The 27,912-nt window shown below is 32.2% G+C and overlaps 2 protein-coding genes across 2 annotated transcripts; one reads left to right on the top strand and one right to left on the bottom strand.

The window, feature by feature from the left end:
- The first annotated feature begins 1,618 nt into the window (after positions 1-1,618).
- On the top strand, positions 1,619-5,490 carry LOC110715088 (beta-amyrin 28-oxidase-like). Its single transcript, XM_021893670.1, has 3 exons — positions 1,619-3,073; positions 3,865-4,052; positions 5,034-5,490. Exons 1-3 carry the CDS (start codon positions 2,146-2,148, stop codon positions 5,328-5,330), a joined length of 1,413 nt encoding a protein of 470 aa, XP_021749362.1. The 5' UTR covers positions 1,619-2,145; the 3' UTR covers positions 5,331-5,490.
- An 11,425-nt stretch (positions 5,491-16,915) lies between these two features.
- Positions 16,916-19,599, bottom strand: LOC110715127 (beta-amyrin 28-oxidase-like). Its single transcript, XM_021893701.1, has 3 exons — positions 19,257-19,599; positions 18,457-18,644; positions 16,916-17,038 (listed from the first exon to the last, which is right to left on the bottom strand). The coding sequence occupies exons 1-3, from the start codon at positions 19,597-19,599 to the stop codon at positions 16,916-16,918; spliced, it is 654 nt and encodes a 217-aa protein (XP_021749393.1).
- Between the last annotated feature and the right edge of the window lie 8,313 nt (positions 19,600-27,912).

Genomic DNA, 27,912 nt, shown 5'->3' on the forward strand with positions numbered 1-27,912 from the left:
AAATCTTGAAATTAGCGACCGTCATAAGCGTTCGCTAAAAGTTTTTTTTAAAAAAAAAAAAAACAGACCCATTACCCACCCACCCTTGACCCAGATCCACCGAAACTAGATCCCACCCAAACCACCACCACTGCCCACCTTAAACAACCACTAGCCGCCGCCTTCTACCCACCATCACCTTCGCCCACCTTCAACCACCAATATCCACCACCACCCACCTACCCTTAACCCAGAAAAACATAAATTTATCAAAAAAATTAACCCAGAAATTTAACCAACAAAAACATTCGATTTAACAAAAAAAAAACAACCCATATAATTTCGAACAAATTTACAAAAATCAAACAAAAAACCGAAAAAAAAGCAACATAAATTAATCAAAACAATTTAACCCACAAATAAAATGCACAAAAATTATATAAAAAATCAACAAAAAAAAGTAAGAACACAAATCAAACCCACAAACACTAAGAAAATTTTGAACAAAAATTCAACTAAAAAAAACCCACAAAAATTCGAACAACAATCACACAATTTCGACAAAAATCAAACCACTATTCGAACAAAATCAACAAAAATTTGAACCAAAACTCAAACAAAAACACACAAAAATCGAACCAAAACTCAAACAAAAACACAAAAAAAAAATGGAAAAAAATTGAACAATCATGAAAATTAGAGAACAAAATAAAACAACAAAAATTGAAAATAAACAAAAATATAATAAAAAATCAGAGAAGAAACACATACCTTTCACAAAACTTCTTCCTCTTTAGGTTTATATGGTCAAATTCGACCATAAAAACTCCAGATCTGGAATTTTTATGGTCGAATTTGACCATTAATACCAAACTTTGACGAAAATACAACACCACAATTCCTAAAAAAAATAAAATGAAGAAGAAACAAAGAAACAAAGATGGAGCGAAAATCCTAAGGAAAGAGAACGAGAAGGAGAAGAGGAAAGAATACGGGAGGGAGAATAGGAGGAAATTTAGAGAAAGAGAATTTAGAAAATAGGAGACGAGAGTGAAAGAGGAGAATGAATTAAAGAGAGGAGCAACGTGAGAAGGAAGAGGGAAGGAAAGAGAGGAGATAAGGAAAATGAAGGAAGAGTAGCGGCTGTGTAAAAAAATTAGGGTTAGTGTAAGTTGGAATCCGTTTTATACCCTATTTTAAAAATTAAAAAAAATATTGCGACTGCTAAAACGGTCGCAAAATCAGAAATCTGCGACCGTTTTAGAGGCGGTCGCAGATTATGACATTTACGACTATCTCTTTGACGGTTGCAGATTATGACATTTACGACCGTCTCTTTGACGGTCGCAGATTATGACATTTACGACCGTCAAAGACGGTCGCAGATTATGATATTTACGACCGTCTCTTTGACGGTCGCAGATTATGACATTTACGACCGTCTTTGACGGTCGCAAATGATTTAATTTAATTTAGAATTATTTTTAATTGTTCAAAAATCCTAGTGACCATCTAAAAGGCTAAAAACGGTCGCAAATTTGCGACCGTTTTCAAAGCAGTCGTAATATTGCGACCGCATAAAAAACGGTCGCAAATTTCATAATTTGCGACCGTTTTTCAGACGATCGTAGAAAAACGGTCGCAATTTAGCCGGATTTTAGTAGTGTGAAGAGAACAGACCTTAGGATTAAAATTTTATTTCCTATTAAAATAACAAAAAGTAAAGCCAAAATACATGAAAAAAGAATACAAGGAAAAAAAATACAGAAAAAAAATGGAATTAAAAAAATAAGTGCAACAAGATTTGAACCGTGACCATGCACACATACATATTACATAATGTATTATACTTCGTATAAAATCAAGGGGTGGGCCGTGCTAAGATTCTTGCCGAAAATGGAAACATTTTTGACAAATTACAATGCTTCCAAAATCTATTAGCCCTCGCTAAGATCGTGCGTGTAATGAATAGTCCAAATGGTTTCCTTTTACGAAGTATTTTGTACTGAGATATAAAGTTTACTTTGTATATATATAGCTAATTCTACGGAGTAGTAAATTAGTAATCTCATACTCTTATCACATGTATTCATTCTAGCTCCTTTCATCAAATTTTTTGAAGTCTAGATCAACAAAAACATCACAGAACAACGTAACTATCCTTCCATGGCTTTCATCATTTTCTTAACCCTTGCTATAACAATTTTCTTCATACTTATTTTTCGTATCATAACATCCTCTCCAGGCTCAAAGCTTCCTCCGGGTAAAACCGGGTGGCCAATACTCGGAGAAAACTTGAGTTTCATGGTAAATCCGGCTAAATTTATAAGTGATCGAATGAAGAAGTACTCTGCTAACATCTTCCAAACGTCGTTGGCCGGTGCAAAAATGTCCATTTTTTGTGGTGCCTCGGGTAACAAGTTCATTTATTCAAACGAGTCAAAATTCAAGACGTGGTTACCACCTACGCTTGTAGATGTTCTTTCATTAACGAACATTGACTCTACTTCCTCACCATGGAAGCTATTCGACGAGCAACTACACAAGTTTCTTAGGCTCGAGTCGATGCAACATTACGTGCCAATTATGGATACTAAGGTACGCGAGCATTTAGAGAAGCATTGGGCACCTTTTAACCAAGTAAAAGTCTTACCATTATCAAAAGAGTTCACTATTTCCTTGTTTTGCAATTTAATTTTGAAAATCTATGATAGTGATCAAATTAAAGAATTGGCTAAGCCCTACCATACCTTGGTCAAGGGGATCATATCAGTGCCTTTAAATCTCCCCGGAACCCCATACAACCATGCTGTAAAAGCATCAAAACTTATAAGAGATAAGCTAGTAGAATTAGTTAGGCAAAGAAAAATGGAGGTCTTAGAAAAGAAAGATCATGTGAATGTTGATGATGTTGATTTTTTGGGTGGGTTGCTTAGGGCATCGATTGAAGGCGGTGACTTTATAAGCGAGATGGAGTTAGTTGGCAAGATTGTAGCACTCTTGTTTGCTGCTTTCCATACAACAAGCAACACCATTACATTCTTAATGGCTCATCTTGCTGAATATCCTGACGTGTACGAAAAAGTTTTACAAGGTACGTATTCTGCGTTGTTAAATGCGAGAAACTTGTGCTTATAGAATGTTATCTACGAACATGGTCTACAACCATATATCACTATAAAACTGCTAGAATATTGAGCATGCAATAATTGTCCATAATGTTTCTCATGCTGAAAAACAAAATTTGTTTCTTATGGAGGCATTTTCGTGAATAAATCAACAATTTTTTCATTATTATAGGCTCCATAGTTGAATAAAGTTAAATAAAATTGTTGATTTATTTACGAAAATGTCATGTGAGAAACAAAATTTGTTTCTCACCATGAGAAAATGGGGGCACCCTCTTTACATTTGTCCATAATTTTTTATGAGGTCAATTATCGATTTAAACCATTTGATTTGATATACGCATATAGTTAGTTGCTTATTATTATTATTATTATTATTATTATTATTATTATTATTATTATTATTATTATTATTATTATTATTTACGGTAAGGAGAAGGATCCTGACCAAAATCTCAACCCTCACGGTTTTTTTGGTCAGGTATTTGCGGGTCAGAATTTTTAAGATCCAGTGAGGGGGTAAAGGTAAGAGATCCCCCACTCTCAAAGTGTCACTAGTAAGGTTGGAAGTTACAATCCTTACCACTAGACCAAGCTTAGCTTGGTATATAGCTAGTCACTTATTGAAATGCAGAATATTAATTATCAAATTTGATGCACTCCGTAAACTAGAATAACTGAATTACTTTAAAACTCTACATAGAATATTTATTATTTCCAAATTTAGTTGTTCTCACACACATTTGATATGTGTTAGAACAATTGGAGATTGCACAATCAAAAGAAAAAGGGGAGCTACTAAATTGGAAGGATATTCAGAAAATGAAGTACTCGTGGAATGTAGTTTGTGAATCGATGAGACTTAAGCCACCCGGCCTCGGAGGCTTTAGAGAGGCTTCCACAGACATCCATTACGGTGGCTACACAGTTCCAAAGGGGTGGAAGGTATGAAATCAAACATATTCTTTATATATCGCGCTTCTACACAACCAGTTACCATTTCCTAATAAGAAATTATACTATATATGTAGAACTCTAAACATATCTAATCTATTAAGAGCATAGAGCAACTCTAATGACAAGTTAATTGTCAAATTAGTTTAACATGCTACATAAGCTTTTAAGTTAATTGTCATTTTAGCTAATTCGAGTTCCAATGGCTAGCTATTAGCTTATTATTTAAAATGAACCCCACCTCCTTAATTTATGTTTTTATATTTCAAAATATTTATTCTAATTTGTTTTATTTTGACAAGTTCTTTTACAAGCAAATTAGCTTGGCGGACCAAGCTAATTACATTTTCTTACACCAATGATCAAGCTAGTATCTAAGGATTATTTAATATTGCAAGCAAGTTCCTAGCTACAACTATTGAAGTTGCTCTATAATTTTAATAGATTAGATATATTTGGAAAAAAATCTCATGGATTTCACTTATGAGGTTATTCTGCTCTATAATTATGAGATTATTCTGTTCATTTCTGAGATGTGGAGAATGTAAAATTATCAAACGGTGAACATTTCAAACAAGTGGGTCTTATAATTATGCATAAAAGAGAATACCACGCACAAGTGATCTGATGAGCCCTTTGGCTAAGGAAAACTTAACAAAAAATTTCTTAATTTTATGACATACTTTCTCTATTTGAAATTAGACTTTTGACATCACACTATTTATAAACTTTGTTTTATCTACAATAGTATAATTAAAGATATTTTTAATTTGATTGAATTTTTGCATTGATAAACATAATAAAAGAAACATGTCATCTAATTTAAAATATAATGGAGAAAGTGTATCGTTGATTTATACTTTTTCTTATGAGTTGGCTTGTAGGAAAAGAGAAGATTAACTAATTATGACAATGTTAGTACATAAAATTATAATTAGTCATTCTTACTATTTTATTTTGTTTGAAATCTAGGTTCATTGGTCAGTTTATTCAACACACATGGATCCAGTACATTTTCCAGAGCCAGAGAGATTCGACCCATCACGATTTGAAGAGAAACAAGGTCGTGGTGTATATGTACCTTTTGGATCAGGACCTCATATGTGTTGTGGAAGAGAGTATGCTCGAATTAAGGTTCTCGTTTTCCTGCATAACGTAGTAACTCGATTTAGACTTTCAAAAGCAAACCCAAATGAAAGGGTAATCTATACTCCAGATCCAGTCTTCGTCGATGGCCTACGTATCAACCTTCGTTCTCAAAAGGAATAAGAAAAGGATGATAAGTAGTTAAAAATGTATTTCGTTTGATTGCTGTAATAGTTATCTCAATTACTCTTTCCTATGATTCTATATAAGAAAAATTGGTATTATTAATCTCACGTTTGGGTTAATGTGTCAATGTTATAAAAGTTACTCTGTGTTTTTATAAGCGACCACATATATGTTATGCCGGTCACACAAAAAATACACTGTTATTCCAAAAAGCAAAACTTTAATGGTTCATTGTATGAACTGAGTTTGTTTTATTTTATTTTTTGGTTTGTTAGGGCATATTATTTTCTAATACTTTTTTTGTTTTTTTTAAGTGTCACACTTTTCAAAAGCGGTTTTTTTTTACCTTAATCAAATTTCCTCTTTTACTTTTACAAAATTTTTAATTTATAGCTATACCTCACTTATACTACCTCCGGTCCAAATTACTCGCAAGTTTGAGATATTATATGCGAGATATATAATATTCCAAAGCTGTTAATTTTTTTTGGACCGGAGGTAGTATATTTCTTCATTTGCATAAGAAAAACCTTATATATTACGTACTTTATGATTTTTTTTTTTTTTTTCTGAAACTCGTCTCACTTGCATAATGAGACACTTAAAAAAAGGGAGTATGTATTAATTATAGTATCTCATATAGTGTCATTCATGGCTTATTGTCAGTGGTGGAGGGAGCATATATATGTCTGTCTTGGTAGGGGTGAGCATGGGACGGGTACCCGTACCGTTAGTACTAACGGTTCGGGTACCCGATAACCAATATCACTAAAAGTGATATCCATAACCGGAACCGATAATTTCGGGTACCCGAATTTTTGGAAAGGTTATCGGGTACCCTATAAAGTATCCAATAGTGATAATTAAACTTAAAAAATTAGTTATTATGATATTTTTTTAACACTAATTAACAACAATACTACATGATCTTGACCAAATTATTAATAACATTATTAATTATTGATATTTATAGTGATGATGAAGTAATGTAAGAGTTTAAATATTGAAAAGATAGATTTAAGTAGGAAAAAAAACAAAACAATTGCTAATCGGAATGGAACGAGTACCCGTTAATTTTAAAATGATACCTAAAAACAATACCCGATAACAAATTATCGGAACGGGTACCCGAACCGTTATGGTTATCGGATCGGGTACCCTAATTTTCGGAACGGTAACAGAACGAGTTTTCGGTTTTTCGGATAGTTTTGCTCAGCCGGCATGTGCCCTACCAGATTTTTTTAAAAATTTTTTAATTTTTTTTCCCTTTTACAAAAATTGTCAAAATTTAATAAAAGTTGCATATGGTTTGGACTATTGTTTACTAAGCTCGGTTTATGCATAAAAGCTGAATCTATGACTTTTACTATCTCCAAATATTTTTTTTAATAAAAATACCCACAAAATATTGATTCACGTGTCATATCTCATAGGAATATACTACCTTTATTTTATATTATTTGTCACGATTTGACATAAATTAGAGAAGAAAAATGTTTAATCATTACAAATAATATGAAACGGAGGTAATGATTTAAAACCCAAAAGGCCCAAAAATAAAACAAATACTCTATATTCTCTTTTATCCAATTCCGTGAGCAAACCCACATCCCCGGCTCCATCAGTCTACCGCCATTGTCAGCCAAATCTAAATTTTTATAATTTAATATTTTATTTTTAACAAGTTTGTCTCCTATTAAATTATTTTCTATGAATGGTAGATCTTAATTTGTAATTTTGTAGAATTAAAAGTATATTTAGCATTCTACAATTCTATTAGGCTTGGTTGTCGATTACTGGATTAGTATGTGATTGATGGTGCCCTACCAACATTATAATCTTGATTCCGCCACCGCCCTTTGTCCACTTTTTCCCCTCCATGTATGGCAAATCAAACCTATCTATCATATTTTGCACCCTTTCCATTTATGGCAAACCAATTGCTGCTAATAAATGATGATAAATTGATAATGAATCATCACCTAATAGAATTATTAACAATTAATAATAGGTTTTTTTTGTCATAAACTACCTAATACAACCTAAAATTTGTGAGAAACTACCTAATAAAAAAAACGTTGTAAGAAACTATCAAAAGGTAAAATATTTTAAGGTACTACCTTTGGCCGAATTTCCACCGTTAATCTAATTTTAAGGCATTGAATTGACCTACCTCAAAACACCCCCGAAACCACCACAGAGGTTGTTTTTCAAGTTGGTAAGGTTATTTTTGGGGTGGTAAGAAGATATTCCGAGTTGGTGAGGGTAGTTTAATTTCGTGATTTGGGATATAAATTTTTGAGGTTAGAGGTGGTGGTTTTGGGATTGGAGGGTGGTTTCGGCTTGGTGAAGGCAATTTCAAGTAGGTTGTGTTGGTTTTAGGGTGAACGCGGTGGTTTTGGAGGTGTTTTGAGGTGGGTCAATGGTGGGTTTCTAGTGGAGGTAGTATTTTACAACAATTAACATTTTGTTAGGTAGTTAATTATAACATATTACCTTTTATTGGGTATTTTTTTTACAATAATTTTTTATTAGGTAGTTTCTCACAAAACCTAAGCTTTATTAGATAGTTTTTGACAAAAATTCCTTAATAGTATCGACAATAGCTACTAAAAAACAAATCAGCTAACAAACCAAACCAAATAATGAATCAGCGAATTTTCCCCTCCATATATGGGAGTGTATGGCAAACCAAACCTCTCCTATAAATTAAGGCTAACAATTGAATCAGCTAACTATAGCTGACAATTTTCAAACAACACCATATCTAAGTGAAGATATAGAGACAAAAAGTGGATGAGGGATGGAAACTTGGTAGAGTGACTTGAGACACACCTTTGAATAAAAAGTGAAATTACAAATGAATAATGTCAAAATCATGAAATAAATTAACTCCTCTAAAAAGACATTTAAAAATTAACATTTTGTGAGCAGTGAAGAGTAAAAAAAAAAAAAAAAAAAAAGGTGCAAAGTGATCTTAGGGTCTTTTTGGAGGAAATACAAGTTGATTCCCTTGATGAACATTTTTTGTTCATCAAGTGGCATTCTTGTAATAAAATAGTATTCGAAAAAGAAATTTAACAATAAACAATTACTACCAGCTAAGGTGTCAAATTGCTTCTGAAAAAACATGACAAAGTAACTCCACGGAGCAATAAACGGTTTTCAGAAGGACATTAATAGTTAACTTAACTTCTTCAGCCAGAGTTGGGTGCTTTTGTCTTGTTTTCAATCCTTCCTTCATGGCTTCAACTCCTGAGTACTTTTCTTTTTCTTTTTCATTTTTTGGCTGCTCTGAATCTGGAACTTTGGCTCTGATCTTCACCATTCGCCATGATCAACCCCAAAAACAATACTACACTTTCTTCTCTCTCCTCTACAAACCTAGTCGTCTTCTTCCTTTAGATCGACCCCACCGTTACTACCAGATCTACCCACCGTTCCTACCATATTCAACCCACCTCACAATTCGTAACCACTAGCGGCGACCATGATAACGACGATTAACCATCACCCTCGCTCTTTGTCATACCTTCCCCTAAAGGGTTATTATGACCCCACATTACATATTTTGCTACTAGGGTGTCTTAATATTCGGCCGGCCGGCCAGCCGATATCGCCGCAAAGCGGCGAAGGTGGTTGTTGTGGCCATGGGAGGTAACTCTAGTTATCCATGATTATTAACTCACCTTTGACTAACGTCGTTTGTATGAAGTTAAAAGCAAAGATTCCTAGTTGAAGTTAAATTACACACACCGGCCCCTATTTCGCTAGACAATTTGATAAAATTGAACCTTGATAAACGTCCCAGGTTTATTTGCGAGATCAACCTAGTTGTGCTCGTCTTTTTGAAATTGTGAAGTAAGGTGTTTCTCTCAAACTTACTAACGAGTTTTGCAAAATTTTGTATATAACATGGTATCAGAGCTTCGTGAGAAAATGAGGTCATGGGTTCAAATACAACTAACAACAACAACTTGTTCCAATATGCTCTACTTGATGACAACTTATTTTGCTCTTCCCAAAAGCTTAAAAGAACATGATCTAATTAAAACTCTATCCCGATTGAGATATTTATACATATTTTCCTACCTTATAAAAAGTATAAGATTACTCTTATAAATAGTGTGTGCTACCAATAATACCCTATAAAATATGTATTTACATATATACTCTTATTAATAAGTACAAGTTTGTTTTAATCGATAGTGTTTGGACAATTATACCCTCTAAAATGTTTATTAACTTATTTGACCTCATTGATGATAATTATACACTCATTAACTATATTCTGTAAAAAATGTTTTCTAAAATAATTTGAGGATAACTGGATATTTATACTCCTAGACACATTTGCTTACATATTTTCAAGAAAGATTACTACTAATAACTAAATTTGTGATGTAATGGTAAACCGGAAGAGTTTCGGATATGGCTACCTATGGTGTACGCATCGCGCATGTTGGCTGCCCTACTAATTTAAAGAACAAAAAAAAAAATAAAAAAGAGAAAATGTAATATATAATTTCAGAATTAATAACATTTTATAATTAAACACAATAAAAAAAATTTATATAATTTAATGAATTTGTTGAATAAATATAAATTAATAATTAAAAATTTCATATTTGAATTGTTACAATATATTTAAGGAAAAAATTGACATGAATATTATGATCTTTCCCGGGTCTGCTATAAAAAAACAACCTTTTGATGATCTCCTAATAAAACGACCTTTACACATGATTTTCCATAAATGGGTCGAAATCGATTGGTAACCTGTTTAATGGCTAAGTATGACACGTGTCACTTTGTAATTTGTTATTTTCTTATTTTATTTTTTTTTTAAAAAAATTGGTTTTAATTTACAAAAAAGAAAAAAAAAATCACCCATTCATGTGAACCCCATTCTCGTGGATCCCCACACTGTCACCGCCGGATTTTGGAGGGGTCTGGGATGGGAAGGAAAGAGAGGTGGCCAGATTTTGGTGGGGAAAGAGGTAGGATGGGAAGAGATGGCCGGAAAGGAGGGGATTTTGGAAGGAGAAGTAGTAGTTTTGGCCTGCGATTTACTCTGTTTTTGGGGACTAAATCACTATGAGCTGATCCGTTGGTGCTGTTTGGTAGTGGCTGGAGTTTTTGCCGATACTGATCGTGTGCGATTATTTTTTATAAAGGCGGAATGCTGGCTGAGATTAGCTCGATGATGGTGGGCACGAAAGAAAGCATGGGTTGCAGACTCGCGGGCTGCTTCTGGTGCCGTTGGGCGATTTTACGCGGCTGTTCGGTTGTGGCATGGTATTGAAAATGTGGAGGTTGGAGTTGTTCGGTGTTGAGAGAAGGTGGGGATGTGAGTCTTCCAGGTAGACAGTTGCTGAATGATGGTGTGTGTTGCTGCCAGATTTTGGAGGGGGGGGGGGGGGGGGAAGGTGGTTGGAGGGGAAGGATTTTATTTTTAAATTAAATTATTTATTATTTAATTATTTTTTAATAAAGAAACATGTTGAAATTGAAAATAAAAAATCTACCCAATCATAATGTGACAAGCTTCCGTCCTTACTTATTAAAAAAGTTACCGGTTTTTTTATCCTATTTTTGAAAGATCATGTGCAAAGGTGGTTTTATTAGGGGATTATCAAAACGTGGTTTTATTTATGGCGGGACAAGTAAAGGTCATAATATTCTTGTCAAATTTTCTTATATTTTATGGAGTACAAACTTTAGGAAGTACACCATCTGTTTTTAAATACTTGCTCTATTTCTCCATGCGCGGAGTTTAAGGAGAAATTGGAAAAAGTAATAAAATATGGAGGTAATGGGGTAGGTGGAAGAATAAAAAATTGTAAAAAGCAAAAGTAGTGGAGAGAATTGGAGAAGAGAATATGAAATAAATAAAATATGATTTATGTTGGTCCACTAGGTGAGAGAAATTAGTATTGTAAAAACTTTCCACATAAGGAAATGAAACAAGTATTTATAAACGGCCGAAAAAAGAAAGTGGAACAAGAATTTAAAAACAAAAGGAGTATTACTTTTGTTGAAGACAAAACATTTTACTCAAGCATTGATGCATGAACTTCAATCTAATTAAATGAGATTAATAACAATTACTGTACCCGGAGGTAGTAGTTCACCTTTTGGGCTAATTTGGATTCGGGGATCAAAGCTTGGTGGTTAGGTTCCAATCCCCTCCCAATTGTTGTTGCGGGGAAATCGAACACGAGCTCTCCCTACCAAGTGTAGTCCCAATCACCAGTCACCACTACACCAACAACCAATTGATATTATTGTCATATATTGGAATATTATTATCAGACATATTAGATTTACGGTGAGTCCAGTCTCACGCAAAACTTTCTCTAATGTAAATTTGCTTTCTAAGTTAGTAAATGAATTGTCAATAGTTAATTAAAAAAAAATTCTAATTTTGTTAAGGTCTATCAATCTTGATATTTCATGGGCTAATCCGTTTTACATATTTTAAAAAAAAATAAAAATAGAGGGCTATTTTAAGCGTTCCACAAGTTGGACACGTAGTTTTTAGTCCTCCCTACCACTCCTTCAATTCACTTAAATAATAGAGATACAAGTAGATCACATGCATGCATGTATTCATATTCCTCACACTACAAGAAAACAGGTCATTTTCGACGGAACCCTTCCGACGGACAAGAAAATCCGTCGAAAAGTACGAAATTTCCGACGGAATTAAATTCCGTCGTAAATTTGCGACGAATTATAACCCGTTTCCGACGGAATTTAATTTTTTTTTTTTAAAAAAGAAAAAACCCCAAAACCCTAATAATAAAACGGCGCCCCAACCCCCCTCATTCACAATCCGCCTCCCTTCTCTCATCTCTTCCTCTTTTGATCTTCTCCTCCCTTTCTCTCTCCTCACGCTTTCTCTCTCCTCTTCCTCCTTCTCTTCTCACGCTTTCTCTCTCCTCTCCTCCTCCTCCTTACTCTCTTCTCAGCCAAGCTTTACTCTCTTCTCAAGCAAGCTCTCCTCCTTTTATGTCGTTTATGGTGATGTTAGTCAAATTAACGGTTTTTAAGGTCAAATTCGACCATGAAAATCCTAGATCTAGGGTTTTCGTGGTCGAATTTGGCCTTGTTAAACCAAGTTCGTGGTTAATTTCGAAGTTTTTTTTATCTTAAGGTACGTTCTAATTTTTAATTTTGATTTTTTATTTAATTTTTGGATGATTTTCGGTGGTGGTGGATCTAAATTTGGGTTATTTTCGGTGGTGGCTGTGGTCTGGGTCGTATTATGGTAATTTTCGTGGTGGTTGTGGTTTGGTTAGTGTATTCGGACGGGGTGGTGTGGGTTTTGTTAGGGGTGGGTAGTGTGGGTTCAGTTGGGTTCGGTTAGGGGTGGCTGGGTTTTGGGTAATTAGGTGGTGTGGGTTTGGTGGGGTGGTTGGGTTTTGGGTAATTGGGTGGTGTGGGTTTGGTTGGGTGGCTGGGTTTTGGGTAATTAGGTGGTGTGGGTTTGGTGGGGTGGCTGGGTTTTGGGTAATTGGGTGGTGTGGGTTTGGTTGGGTGGCTGGGTTTTGGGTAATTAGGTGGTGTGGGTTTGGTGGGGTGGTTGGGTTTTGGGTAATTAGGTGGTGTGGGTTTGGTTGGGTGGCTGGGTTTTGGGTTGGGTGGTGTGGGTTTGGTGGGGTTCGGTCAAGGGTGGCTGTGGGTTGGGGTTTTGGTGTGGTGTTTCGGTTAAGGTGGGTAGGCTGTGGTGTGGTTGAGAGGGGCGTCTTGGGTGGTTGGAGGTGGTGATACGTCGTGCCGGTGGTGGCACGGCGTATTTTTTTTAATTTCCTGAAATTATTTTCCGTCGGCAATTTCCGACGAATTTTAAATTCAGTCGGAAATTTCCGACGGATTATGCCGGTACCGGAAAATCACTAACGACGGAAAATTTCGTCGGATATTCCGTCGGAAAAGTGTTTCCGACGGAATTTTCGTCGGAAAAGGTCATTTTTCCTACAAACACTTTTTCGACGACGACTTCCGACGGAATTCCGTCGGAAACAAGTTTTCCGACGGAATTAAGGGTGTTTGCAACAGATTTTTTCCGTCAGAAATGGACGAAATTCTAGTAGTGTCAACTGTAAAAGATCACAACTATTCACAGATGGCTTTCACCATTATTTTGTTAAGCTTTGCTTTAACACTCTTCTTCATACTTGTTTTCCGTAACATAAACTCCCGCCCAAGCTCAAGGCTTCCACCGGGTAATACCGGGTGGCCCGTGGCCGATACTCGGAGAAACCTTGAGTTACATCCCAAATCCGGCTAAATTTATAAGAGATCGAATGAAAATGCACTCCCATGACATCTTCCAAACGTCGTTGGCGGGGGAGAAAATGGCCATTTTTATTGGTGCCTCGGGCAACAAATTCATTTATTCAAATGAATCAAAATTCAAGTGAAATTTTTATTGTGGAGGCGGATGCACCAGGCACCATGCTCCGTGCATCCGCTTCTTCTTTAAAAAGGGCGGAATGAACCTATAATTGTTCAATAAAGAACATATGGTTGTTTTGTAAAAAACATATAGTTATTTTATAAAGAACATCACATATGGTTGTTTTGTAATGAACATATAGTTGTTTTGTAAAGAACATATAACTATTTTGTTAAAAAAAAATGCATCCAACTTTATGTTCTTTGTATATATTTAAAGAACATTCGTAATATTAATAAAGAGCATGATAATATAATGTAATGAATATTATTTTTATTCAAAAAAAAAAAACAAAGAACATAATAGCATTTTTTAAAAGAACATTTAGCTTTTCAATCTTCAAATAAATTATTTGTTCCATAATTGAAGAGTTTTGGTAATTATTTCCCAATCTCAATTTAGAAATTTGTATATATCCTCATATTTAATTTCACTTGTTTGAATTTTTTAGAGAGAGGAATAAAAATGTTAGAGAGAGAAAAGGAAAATTTATAGAGAAAAAGAAATTCTTGTGATAGAAGACGATGGCTACGCATTTAGATCGAGTTTCGTGGTGCTTTTAATCATTGTTTTGTTAATGGAGTGATTTTTAATGAAGGTGAATATGTGGATTTATTAATCAAAGATCGAAGGTAATTTTAAATGAAATTTTTTATTTATTTTTTCTTTAATTGTGTTACTTTAGATTTCAATTAGAATATTTTGTAATCATAAAATTCATTGTTTAATTTACCTTTTTAAAATTTGATGATTCTGGATATAAATGTTGAATTTGAGAGCAATGTGACAAAGGTTGAAGATGTTGTATGTTCTTTATAAGATAGTGTTATGTTCATTTCTTGAATCTTTACAATTCAATAACATGTTCTTTTCACCTTAGCTAAATGTTCTTTTCATTTTAGCTAAATGTTCTTTGCGTCGCTATACAATGTTCTTTCCGCTTTTTTTTTGGAACGGATGCACCATGCGCATGGTACATCCGCCTCCATAAACCATTAATTGTACAATAGAAGCAATTGAGGGAAAAAGAGGTGTAGAAATTACCTCATACGGTTGATAAAAAAATTCAAAGGGGTTTGTAAATTAAAGATGAAAAGATGATGATAATTGTTGAAGAGTAAGTTATATATGGCTAGCGGCTGGTAAAAGGGTGGGTGATTTTAGGTTTTTGTATCTAAAGAATGCGCAACCTGTTAGGAATACAACCGATCTCTATCTTCTTGAATTATTTAGCGGTATTTATTTTTTTGGGGGATGAAAATAATAAAGAGTTGTTAGCTTACGTAACCGTTCTATATTCTTTCATTTATAAAACGCCTATAAGTGAAAAACGTTCTATATTATTTTACAAAACTAGAGTGCACCCGTGCAAAATGCACGGGATATATAAGAAAAAATATATTTAAACTATGGAAAGTTAATCTTGATGATATAACTTATACTTGAGCTGCAATAGTCGGTTTTGGACTGGTCGACTCTATTAAACTCTACTTAGCTTTGCTCTAATGAGTATTAATAATCGTACTAAAAATGTGCTGACACTTGTTCTATCATGCTGACATCTGCTCTGCATATGATATTCCCTGCTTCGCTTAGAAGCTCAAAAAACAGGGTCTTACTCTTTTTATGTCGGCGGCCATGCAATGTAGCTAGATATTATGGGGTTTACTTTGTCAAAATTATAGAGGTTACCCGTTTAGTGTTATAGAGGTTACTCGGTTAGTGTCATATGGGTTATATGCATGTCTTTCTCTAAGAGTTGTATACTTTAATATGTTTTTAATAGTTATTTGGTGAGGCCAAATACGTAAAAACGTGTTGTATTTTTTTTTCTTACGCAACCTGTTAGGAATACAACCGATCTCTATCTTCTTGAATTATTTAGCGGTATTTATTTTTTTGGGGGATGAAAATAATAAAGAGTTGTTAGCTTACGTAACCGTTCTATATTCTTTCATTTATAAATCGCCTATAAGTGAAAAGCGTTCTATATTATTTTACAAAATGCATATCCAATTTGACAGTTCTCTATTTTGTGTTTCTTATTCCACTTTTTGTAGTAGTGATCATTAATCATTAATTTATCTTTGTTTTACTCAAAGACATAATTTAATGTTTTGTATTTCCCATTGAAATATTTCATTATTGTTATTTGTCTTATTCTTTTCTCCTTAATTCCCGTGTAATTTTACAAAAAGGAATGTAATTTAGGAACGAAAGGAATATAAACTAAAATATCAAGTGTGAAAAAGTAAGGGTATATTTGGTATTTGTAGTGTGAATACAAATATTTCTTTTTCTACAATAGAAATGATGCAATATTTGTGATATTTCCTTAAAAGGTAAGTTGTGCAATATTTTAAAAACGGAGGAAGTATATAAGGTTTTTTTTTATGCAAATAAAGTAATATATAAGTGGGGGATAGCCAGAAATAAAAATTTTTGTAAAAGTAAAAGAGGAAATTTGATTAGGGTACCACTAGATATATTATGAGAAAGTGAAATATTATAAAATGATAGTTAGGTCAAAAGGAAGAGGGAGAAATCATACATAATATGTGTGAGGTTTACTTTAAAAAGTAAAAGAAAAAAATAAGGCCGCTTTTGAAAAGTGTGACACTTACAAAAAATAGAAGAAGTATTAGAAAATAATATACCCTAACAAACCTTTACAAAAAAAAAAAAAAAAAAAAAAAAAACTCAGATCATACAATGAGCATTTAAAGTTTAGCTTTTGGAATAACAATGTATTTTTTATATGGCTGACAATACTATGTGGCCGCTTATAAAAACACGGAGTAACTTTTATAACACTGACACATTAACCCCAAAATTGAGATTAATAATACCAATTTTTCTTATATAGAATCATAGGAAAGAGTAAATGAGATAACTATAACAGCAATCAAATGAAAGACATTTTTAACTAATTATCATCCTTTTCTTATTCCTTTAGAGAACGTAGGTTGATACGTAGGCCATCGACGAAGACTGGATCTGGTGTATAGATTACCCTTTCATTTGGGTTGGCTTTTGAAAGTCTAAATCGAGTAACTACGTTATACAGGAAAACGAGTATCTTAATTCGAGCATACTCTTTTCCACAGCACACATGAGGTCATGATCCAAAAGGTACATAAACACCACGACCTTGTTTCTCTTCGAATCGTGATGGGTCGAATCTCTCTGGTTCTGGAAAATGTACTGGATCCATGTGTGTTGAATTAACTGACCAATGAACCTAGATTTCAAACAAGATAAAATTATAAGAATGACTAATTATAATTTTATGTTCCATATATTTAACAAAAACATTGTCATAATTGGTTAGTCTTCTCTTCTTTTCCTACAAGCCAACTCATAAGAAAAAGTATACATTAATGATATAATTTACTTTCTCCATTCTAAATCACATGTTTTTTTATTACGTTTGTCAATGCAAAAATTAAATTAAAAATATCTTTAATCATACTATTGTAAAAAAATAATACTCCTACTAAATAATATTAAATTTAAATTGATAAGTAGTTGACGATGTTTTTAAAAAAAATTAAATTAAATTGATAAGTACACATTAGAACGGGTCTAACAAGATTTCAAGACTACTTTATTGTTTAATCTATAAATAACATATAGTAGTCAAAGCAAAATTTATAAATAGTGTCAAAAGTCTAATTTATAACGAAAAGTATGTCATCAAACTAAGAAGTTTTTTATTTGTTAAGTCTTTCTTAGACAAAGGGCTCATCACTTATGCGTGGTATTCTCTCTTATTCATAATCGTAAGACCGTACTTGTTTGAAAAGTTCACCGTTTCGTCCGTTTGATAATTTTACATTCTCCACACCTCGTAAATGAACAGAATAAACTATTAAGAATATAGAGCAACTCAAATGGTTGTAGTTAGGGACTTACTTGTAATATTAAATAATCCCTATCTACTAGCTTGACTATTGGAGTAAGAAAATGTAATTAGCTTGACCAAGCAAACAAGCTAATTTGCTTGTAAAAGAACTTGCCAAAAAAAAAAAAATAGATTAAATATTTTGTAATATAAAAACGTAAATTAAGGAGTTGAGGTTCATTCTAAATAATAAGCTAAGGTCCCGTTCACTTCACCTTATTTTTGCTGAACTGAAATTATTTTTACTGAAACAAAATTATATTTGCTTAACTTAAATTATTTTACTGAGCTGAAATTAATTTTACTGAACTAAAATTTTTTTTTGCTGAATTGAAATTATTTTTATTGATTTTCTAATATAATTATTCTTTAAGAAAACTGAATTTTACTGAACTGAATTTATTTTTACCGAATTGAAATTATTTTTACTGAACTAAAATTAAATTTACTGAACATAACTTATTTTTGCTGAACTGAAATTATTTTTACTTAATATTATTTTTTTTAAGGTGAAGTGAATAGAGTCTAATAGCTAGCCTTTGGAGCTCAAAGTAGCTAAAATGACAATTAGCTTAAAAGTTTATGTGGCATGCCAAATAATTTGACAATTAGCTTGTCATTGGAATTGCTCTATACTCTTAATAAATTAGATATGTTTAATGTTCTACATATATAGTATAATTTCTTATTAGGAAATGGTAACAGGCTGTGTAGTAGCGCGATATATAAAGAACATATTTGATTTTCATACATACCTTCCACCCCTTTGGGACTGTGTAGCCACCGTAATGGATGTCTGTGGAAGCCTCCCTAAAACCTCCGAAGACGGGTGTCTTAACTCTCATCGATTCACAAACCACATTCCACGAGTACTTCATTTTCTGAATATCCTTCCAATTTAGTTGCTCCCCTTTTTCTTTTGATCGTGCAATCTCCAATTGTTCTAACACATATCAAATGTGTGTGAGTAGAACAACTAAATTTGAAAATAATAACTATGCTATGTTAGACTTTTAAAATTATTCAGATATTCTAGTTTACCGAGTACATAAATTTGATAACTAATAATACTATGTATTTCAATAAGTGACTAGCATAAAAAATTATTGACAAATGGTTTAAATCAATAATTGACCTCATAAAAAATTATTGACAAATGTAAATATAATTATTGCTCAATATTTTTAGGGGAAAATACAAGTTAATCTGCCAGATAAATGAATTTTTGTTAATCTAATGGCAGTTTTGTAAATATATTGAAAAAGTAGGGTCATTTATTCAGTACTTTTGGTGAGCTGTCCAATTACTGTTTGGTGAGGAAATTACAAATGTACCCCTCAACTAGTATATGAAAAGACGTATATACCCCTCTATTGATACTTGAAAAGACAATAAAATTTGTTTATCTGGGGAATTAACTGGGTAACCCTCATGTTCTAGCAGTTTTAAAGTGTTATATGATTGTAGACCATGTTCGTTGATAACTTTCTATAAGAACATTTTTAGGTGTAGCATGTTAATTAACAATGCAAATACAGTAATACAGAGTACGTACCTTGTAAAACTTTTTCGTAAACGTCAGGATATTCAGTAAGATGTGCCATTAAGAATGTAATGGTGTTGCTTGTAGTATGGAAAGCAGCAAACAAGAGTGTTACAATCTTGCCAACTAACTCCGTCTCGCTTATAATGTCACCCCCTTCAATCGTTGCCTTAAGCAAACCATCCAAAAAATCAAGATCATCAACATTCACATGATCTTTCTTTGCTAAGACCTCCTTTTTTCTTTCTCTAACTAATTCTTGTAATTTTTCTCTTATAAATTTCGATGCGTTTATAGCACGGTTGTATGTGGTTCCCGGAAGATTTATAGGCACTGACATTAGTCCCTTGGCCATCTCATAGTAGGGCGTAGCCAATTCTTATAAATATCATTGATGATCAAAATCAAATGGCAAAAAAAGGATATAGTAAACTCTTTCGATAGTGGTAGAACTTTTACTTGGTTAAAAGGCATCCAATGAATCTCTAAATGCTCGCGTACCTTAGTATCCATAATTGGCACGTAATTTTGCATCGACTCGAGCCCAAGGAACTTATGTAGGTGTTCGTCGAATAGCTTCCATGGTTGGGAGCTAGTATCAATGTTCGTCAAAGCTAGGATATCTATGATTGTACGTGGTAACCACAGCTTGAATTTTGATTCATTTGAATAAATGAATTTGTTGCCCGAGGCACCAAAAAAAATGGCCATTTTCTCCCCCGCTAACGACGTTTGGAAGATGTCATGGGAGTGCATTTTCATTCGATCTCTTATAAATTTAGCCGGATTTGGGATGTAACTCAAGGTTTCTCCGAGTATCGGCCATCCGGTATTACCCGGTGGAAGCCTTGAGCTTGGACGGGAGTTTATGTTACGGAAAACAAGTATGAAGAAGAGCGTTAAAGCAAAGCTTAACAAAATAATGGTGAAAGCCATCTGTGAATAGTTGTGATCATCTTTTACAGTTGAGGAATATGAATACATGCATGAATGTGAGGATGATTCTAGCGTAGTTGTCGACTACGGATGACTATAGTCAACTACGACAACAGACTAAATCTCAACCGTTGATATTTTTTAGTCTTAATCTTAGTCTTCGAAAAAAAAATTAAAAATTTTAAAAAAATTAAAGTTACACATCATTTAAATCATGACAAGTCAGCGCCCAGTCAGTGCCATAGTCAGCAAAGAGTTGTTTGGTTTATTACATTTAGAGGGTAATTTTTATTTTTCAAGATATAATTTTTTTAATATATACTTATTTTTTAGTATTTATCTCAATTTTAACGATCAATTGAAGAATTCTCATATGATTTATTTCAAAATCATTTTGATAGCTTCATACTCATATTGATAGTTTAATTTCAATCTTCTTTAATGGTGCACTCCACGCATCTTCAACCTTCAACCTTTATTTTTTTTGTCCAAATCTCATCCTTAAATTACCGAAGTATATATGAGATCAATATTATTAATGTATAATCATCATATTTATGCATCAACTTAAATTAACTAATGAGATTAAAATCAATTTACTTATATGTATACATGATTTGGTTAAGAAAATCATGTATTATCTTATGATTTTGTATTTAATTTTATTATTTATATGATTTTTCAGTAATACGCCATTGTTGAATGTTTTTTTTTTTTTTTTTTTGAGAGAATACGCCATTGTTGAATGTTGAAGCTACAATACCATTGATGAACTTGGGAGTTAGTTTATGATGAAAAAATAATAATAATTAAAATAAAAAAAAATAATAATTAAAAAAAAAAAACCCTTAAAGACTTACGTGTTAAATATAGAGTAAAGATTTTATTGTGTTTGCCTTGTAGTCAAAGGATAACAATTAGTTTCCATTCAAAAAAAAAAAAAAAAAAGGATAACAATTAGTTTCCTTATAGTATGCCTATTCTTATGAACTTAGCTTGTTTATAGGCTGAATTGGTGTTTGTTACTCGGATATTGAACATGAAGGAAAATATTCCCTCGTCTTTTACTATGTAATTTTTTGCCTTTTTATTTGATCTAGATGGCATTACTTTGGGAGGGAATATGTGACACAATATTTTTCTATATTTTATTGTTTCAGTTATGTTAAAAATTAATGATAAAATCTAATTTAAGTATGTAAAAAAAAAATCAAATAAATGATATCGTATGAACAAAAAATAGAAAAACACAAAAATCAATAACTAAAACTCAAATTTTGTTAACGACGTCGTTTTTAAATCACCATAAACTTAATCTTCATTCCAATATCATATATATATCAAAATTGATCATCAAAATTGGTCTACAAACTTAATCTTTATTTGATTAACTTTACTTGAAATCATCATGAACTTACATCGATCCCTCAGTTTTTACAAACATATAAAAGTAATGATTTTATAATTAATTTGGAATTCTATATACGTTTTGTTATGTTATTATTTTTTCTAGATACATTTAAGATTTTAAGAGATTATTAATTACAGTTGTTAAAAAAGATATAAATTTCATTGAAACATATGAATTTTTTTTTTGTGACAAATAAAACATACATAGCAATTTCCTTGAATCATGGTAATATTTTAAATAATATCTATCCTTAACTATCTTAATAATGGGCAACTTTTGTAGCACTATGAGTAACTTTTGATAGCTTGTGGGTATTTTTTTTTTTTTTTTGAAACACACTTATGTGAGTAACTTTTGATAGTTTCCTATGTTCTTTTTTTATCTTACCAATTTTGCCTATGGGTAACTTTCTATTTTCAATTTTTTTTTTATCTTACAAATTTTGCTTAATTCTTTTTGTGATAAAGAAAATATCCACTTTTTTAATCCAAATTTGCTTAATTCCTTAATTGAAATTATAATTTGATTGTAATAACTTTCAAATATTCTTTATTAGGATTCTATTATACTTAATTGAGACTACCTAATTAAGCTAATTTTATTGTAATAACATTCAAATATTCAGTTTAGTTCAATTCAGCTCAGTTCAGTAAATGTGAACAAGCCCTTAGTTCAGTTCAGTTCAGTTCAGTTCAGCTCCAATCAGTTCAATTTAGTTCAGTTCAGTTCACCTCCAATCAGTTCAGTTCAGTCCAACTCTCTTCTATAAATGTGAACAGGCCCTAAGTAACCTTTTAGTAAGTAACCCCCAGGCTGTTTTAGTTATATTTTAATTAAGTTTAAGTTAAGAGATGAAAAAGACTATTTTATTATACTTCATATGTTTATGTAATGTGTACTCCCTCCGTTTTTAAATAATTGCTCCATTTCTCCATGCACGGAGTTTAGGAGAGGTTGGAGAAAGTAATAAAATATGGAGGTAGTGGGATTAGTGGAAGAATAAAAAATTATAAAAAGCAAAAATAGTGGAGAAATTGAAGGAGAGAGAATATGAAACTAATAAAATATGATATTTGTTGGGTCCATTAGGTGAGAGAAATGAATTAAATATTGTAAAATCTTTCCAAATAAGGAATTGGAACAAGTATTTAAAAACGGCCAAAAAAGAAAAGTGGAACAGGTATTTAAAAATGGAGGGAGTATTAAATAGTTCAACTTTATTTAATTACTAGGTTAAATCTCGTGCCATGCACGGTCATTATTAAACTTTACAACAAAATTTATAAAGAATGGTGTTAATTCAACAAATTTATCCAATATATATATATATATATATATATATATTGATGGTCAAAGTTGTGCAAAGTTACAAATATATATATATTTGTAACAAAATAATAGTTTCTAATTAAAGATATTGATGGTCAAAGTTGTGTCTCAACAAATGTGCAAATCCAACCATAACTTATAAAAAAACGGAGGAGTGAGAGTGAGGTATAGCTCAAGTGGTTAGAGTTTCCCTCCCGATTCCAGGAGATCCTGGGATCGATTCTCACCCCCGCCCTTTGTGGCTCTCTAAACACCAAAAAAAAACGGAGGAGTATAATATAATAAAACAGAGGTTTTTCTGTGCGGCAAGCCACATGGTGCGACAAGGATTACTTGTTGGGTGTTACTTGTATTCTGGGGTTACTTGTATTATGAGGTTACTGATATGAATTACTTACTTATTGTATGGGTTATTATGAGGTTACTTGTAAAAGTTACTTGTATCGCGTGGTTACTTAGCTTGTAGGTGTTACTTGTATTCCGAGTAACTCTTATAAGTAACTCTAAACCAAACAAGTAACTCCAGAATACAAGTAACCCCTGACAAAACCAGTAACACCCTACAAGTAACCCCTGACCAAAACGAGTAACACTCATACTAGTAACCCCAAAATACAAGTAACACTTACAAGACACCCATGACAAAACCAGTAACCCCCTACAAGTAACCCCTGACCAAAATCAGTAACACCCATACAAGTAACCCCAGAATACTAGTAACATCTACAAGTAACCCCTCAGAAAACCAGTAACACCTTACAAGTAACCCCCACCGCACCATGTGGCCAGCCACATACAAAAATTTGTATATAATAAAATGATTTTGTTAAGTTGTTCTTATAAACGTTATGTATATTTGTAAGATTTATACAAATTATCCTACCAAAATTATTATTCCTATTTTTAATTAAAATAAATTTTAAGTCGGAGGAAAAAAAATTATAATAATATTATGATAATCTTGGATGATGATATATGTCAATACCTTAATTTTAAAATGTGTTAATATATTTGTAACTAAAAGATTTATATTATATAAAATATATGTTGAAAAATAAAAAATAAAAAAAATTAATTGAGTATATGTATGATTGGATTAGATGTGTTGTCAAAATGGAAATAAGTACTACGGTAGGTTATAAAATGGAAGTTATTAAAATTTGGCAAAAAAAAAGGAAAGAAGAAAAGGCAGGAAATTTTTGTATAACATCGTGACAAGTGTCACTTTAGGTTCGCTTTTAGTATAGGTTAATTGATTGATGGTGGAAAGGAAATAAATACTTCATTTTCTTACTTAAATTTCCAAGTTACGGAATGTATAAAGACTTGAAAATAAACTTTAACATTATATATATATATATATATAATATATTTATTTTAATCAATACTTTATCTATGCTTTATTTTATATATTAAAAAGCGTTCCTAAGACAGAATATGTTCCACGTGTCACCTTTTACAAGTTCGACATGTCATAATATGCGCCACATGTCATTATAAACATGACATGTCACTTTCACATGTATTAGGTTTGCATCTAAAAAATGCTTATAACAAAACTGAACCCAAGACCAACAAGTCTTAAGTTAAGAGACTTACCATCTTAGCCATTTATTAATTGTGTTTTTTTTCAACAAAATTATAGTTAACTTAGATAAGTTAATTTGTGTCTTATTATACTATTTGTTTCCATTATGTCATTGATTTTGACAACTAAAAAATGTTTACAGCAAGACTTAAACTCGAAACGACAAATCTTACTATCTAAATACTCGGATTTGATTAGTAAATTAAACATGTACAAACTATCAATCCGGGGATCGCCCGGGCCACACACTAGTTATATATTAAAAATCGTTCCAAGCTAAAACAAAATATATATCATGTGTCAATTTTTTAAGCACAATAAACATGACATGTCATCAATATGTGCCACATGTCACACCTTTAAATACTAGGATGTCATGTTACCTCCACAATATGCATTAGATAGAGGTGATAAAAAATCGGGCCGGGCCGGGCCTTAACACAATATCTCGTGCCCAAACCCGTAAAAAGTAGTGGGCTTGTCAGGCCAAAATGGGCTTTTCAGGCTTTTCGGGCTAGGTTCGGGCTTTTAACTATAAATGCGTTTTTATACTTGCTCAAACCCACCCTATTTTTGGGCCGGGCTAGTGGGTCGGGCCAATGTTGATCACCTCTAGTATTAGATTTGAAAACTATAAATGCTTAAAGCAAGACTTGAACTCGAGAGTGCTAAAGACGGATGTAATTATCCGAAATAACTTTTTACTTTTGTATTTTGTAAAAAAAATAATTGAACCAATTTGTTTTAGGTATGCCCAAATATAACTTAGGTATACCTAAATTGGGAAACAATTTATATATACACTGTAACCTATGCTTTAATCAAGTCAAAATCAACTTTTGGGTACACCCAAAATTAAATTGAGGATATCTAAAAGCGAATTTATGAATGTGTGTTGTATAGGGGTTGAGAGTTTTTTTCTACACAAGAGTAATCCTCTATTTCTCTGCCGAGAGAAATAGAACTACTAATCGAATTTGTTAGGATTTTTGTATGTATGAATTTTGATAATCATCCTTTGATTAAAGGCAAAATGATTTTTAGCGTTTTACTTTGGGACTAACTAGTAGTCGCGTGTTTGGGATCGCCTAGTTGTGTTCATTATATTATTGTTCCGTACAATGTACATTCAAGTATATGTTTTAACCATGTCTTATCTTTCAATCGTCCTTATTGACTAATAAGATTCGAATTTTAGGTATACCCAAAAATAAATTGAGGATACCTAAAATATTATATATTATATAACGATCTTTAATGGTTTAAATAGCCATTATCTTAATTTAGGGATACGCAAAAATAAACATATGTACTTGAATGCACATATGTAGTACGTAACTAAGAACACAACTAGGCGGTCCTAAACAACTACTAGTTAGTCCCAAAATAAAACGGTTAAGAAAATCAGTTTACATTTAATCGAAGGATAATTATTGAAATTCACACACAAAAGAATCCTAGCAATTTTAATATAGTACTACAAGCTAAGAACACACATATTGCGTATGTGTGCAATATAATAAACCTCCACTTTACTCTAAGGAATTTTTGACTTTTACCACCAAGAAATTTGGACAAATTGTTTTACCACCTACTATTTTAAAAGTTGTATTTTACCACCAAATAAAACTCAAAAAATTATTTTTTACCACCTACCGTTTAGAAAACCGTTAAATCTAACGGAATTTTTTTAAATTCTTCGATTTTCGTGCCCAAAATATGTTTTTCATAGGTTTAGGGGGGCATTTTGTCCTATGGGACAATTTTGAGGTCAAAATTGATAAAAAATGATCGGAAATACCTCGTTTTGCGTGTTTAAAAATACATCGAATTGCGTGAACACGCAAAATGAGGTATTTTCGATCATTTTTTTTTATCAATTTTGACCTCAAATTGGACCCATAGGGCCAAAATGCCCCCCTTAACCTATAAAACACATATTTCGGGCACGAAAATTGAAGAATGTTTTTTAACACCGTTAGATTTAACGGTTTTCTTAACGGTAGGTGGTGAAAAACAATTTTTAGAACATTATTTGGTGGTAAAATACAACTTTTAAAACAGTAGGTGGTAAAAAACAATTTGTCTAAATTTTTTGGTGGTAAAAGTCAAAATTTCCTTACTCTAATAACAATAATAAAAAAAATCTTCACTTTTTTAAATAAAAAATAATAATAAATATAATTAAGTGGGTGTAAATTTAAATACCGTTGATAAAAAAATATTTGTAAAAAAAGTTATAAAACTAAAACTTTTAATAAATTTTTTTGATGAAGTTAGACTATTATTTTTATTCACTAATTAAAAAAGAAAGTTTAGAGGGTTTTTTTTTTAAAAAACAAATAAAAGAAAAAAGTTGAAAGGGGTAATTAGGGAAATTGAAATTTATCACCCAAACACCCTGTGACGTTATATATAGGATTATTTACAACCGATTAATCTTACGTAGAACAAAACTCGCTACCCATAACGCATACATACATAAATTTCGCTTTTAGATATGCCTTATTTTATTTTGGGCGTACCCAAAATTTTAATTTTATCAGTCAATCAAAAGGGTTGACAAAGTTAAGACTTGATTCAAACATATATGTATAATCACTACGGTGGATAAATTGTTTACCATTTTGGATTACCTAAGTTATATGTGGGCATGCCTAAAACAAATTTAAGTAGTTTAATTATATTTTAAAAAATACAAAAGAGTATAAGGTTATTTCGGATAATCAAATCCGTTTTTAGTACTCTTGACTCGATTGATTGCCACTCTATCTAATCAAAGTCTCATTATCTTAATCATGATCCTTGTTTGGAACTGAATTTAGAGATACGCAAAAACATATACTCACAACATGTACATAGTACGCAACAATGGACACAACTAGGCGGTCCCAAACGACTACTAGTTAGTCCCAAAATAAAATGTTAAAGATCAACCTGTCTTTAATTAAAGGATAATTATCGAAATTTGTACGCAGAAAAATCCTATCAATTTCGATTAGTCCTAGTATTTGCAACATATTAATCTTGTATTGAACAAAACTCGGAACCCATTGAGCATACATAAATTTCACTTTTAGATATCCCTTATTTACTTTTGGGCGTATCCAAAATTTGAATTAACATTAAAGACATTTTATAGCTATCTTAAGCCTTATTGTTCGGTTTGAAGTGCCAAGTAATGATTGAGAATTCTCATTGTGTTAAGGTAGATGAATTATATAATCTTAAACATAAAAGTTTTAAGAAATTGAGTGCACATTAACAAACTGTATGGCAGGGAAAAAAAAAGCAAAGAATAATGGGTTACTTTTGTAACACTATGAGTAACTTTTGATATTTTACTAGATATTGGCACGGGCGATGCCCTCCTACATCGTAAATTTATAAGTTTGATCAAAATT

This window comes from Chenopodium quinoa, unplaced genomic scaffold (assembly GCF_001683475.1).
Source record: "Chenopodium quinoa cultivar QQ74 unplaced genomic scaffold, ASM168347v1, whole genome shotgun sequence".
Classification (NCBI taxonomy): Eukaryota; Viridiplantae; Streptophyta; class Magnoliopsida; order Caryophyllales; family Amaranthaceae; genus Chenopodium; species Chenopodium quinoa.

Excerpts from the sequence above, each read along its gene's own strand:
- LOC110715127 (XM_021893701.1), bottom strand. The coding sequence starts at position 19,599 with ATGGCCAAGGGACTAATGTCAGTGCCTATAAATCTTCCGGGAACCACA. Across the intron at positions 18,645-19,256 it reads TTACGAAAAAGTTTTACAAG|AACAATTGGAGATTGCACGA; the intron begins GTACGTACTCTG and ends GATATGTGTTAG. Across the intron at positions 17,039-18,456 it reads CAGTCCCAAAGGGGTGGAAG|GTTCATTGGTCAGTTAATTC; the intron begins GTATGTATGAAA and ends TTTGAAATCTAG.
- LOC110715088 (XM_021893670.1), top strand. The coding sequence starts at position 2,146 with ATGGCTTTCATCATTTTCTTAACCCTTGCTATAACAATTTTCTTCATA. Across the intron at positions 3,074-3,864 it reads GTACGAAAAAGTTTTACAAG|AACAATTGGAGATTGCACAA; the intron begins GTACGTATTCTG and ends GATATGTGTTAG. Across the intron at positions 4,053-5,033 it reads CAGTTCCAAAGGGGTGGAAG|GTTCATTGGTCAGTTTATTC; the intron begins GTATGAAATCAA and ends TTTGAAATCTAG.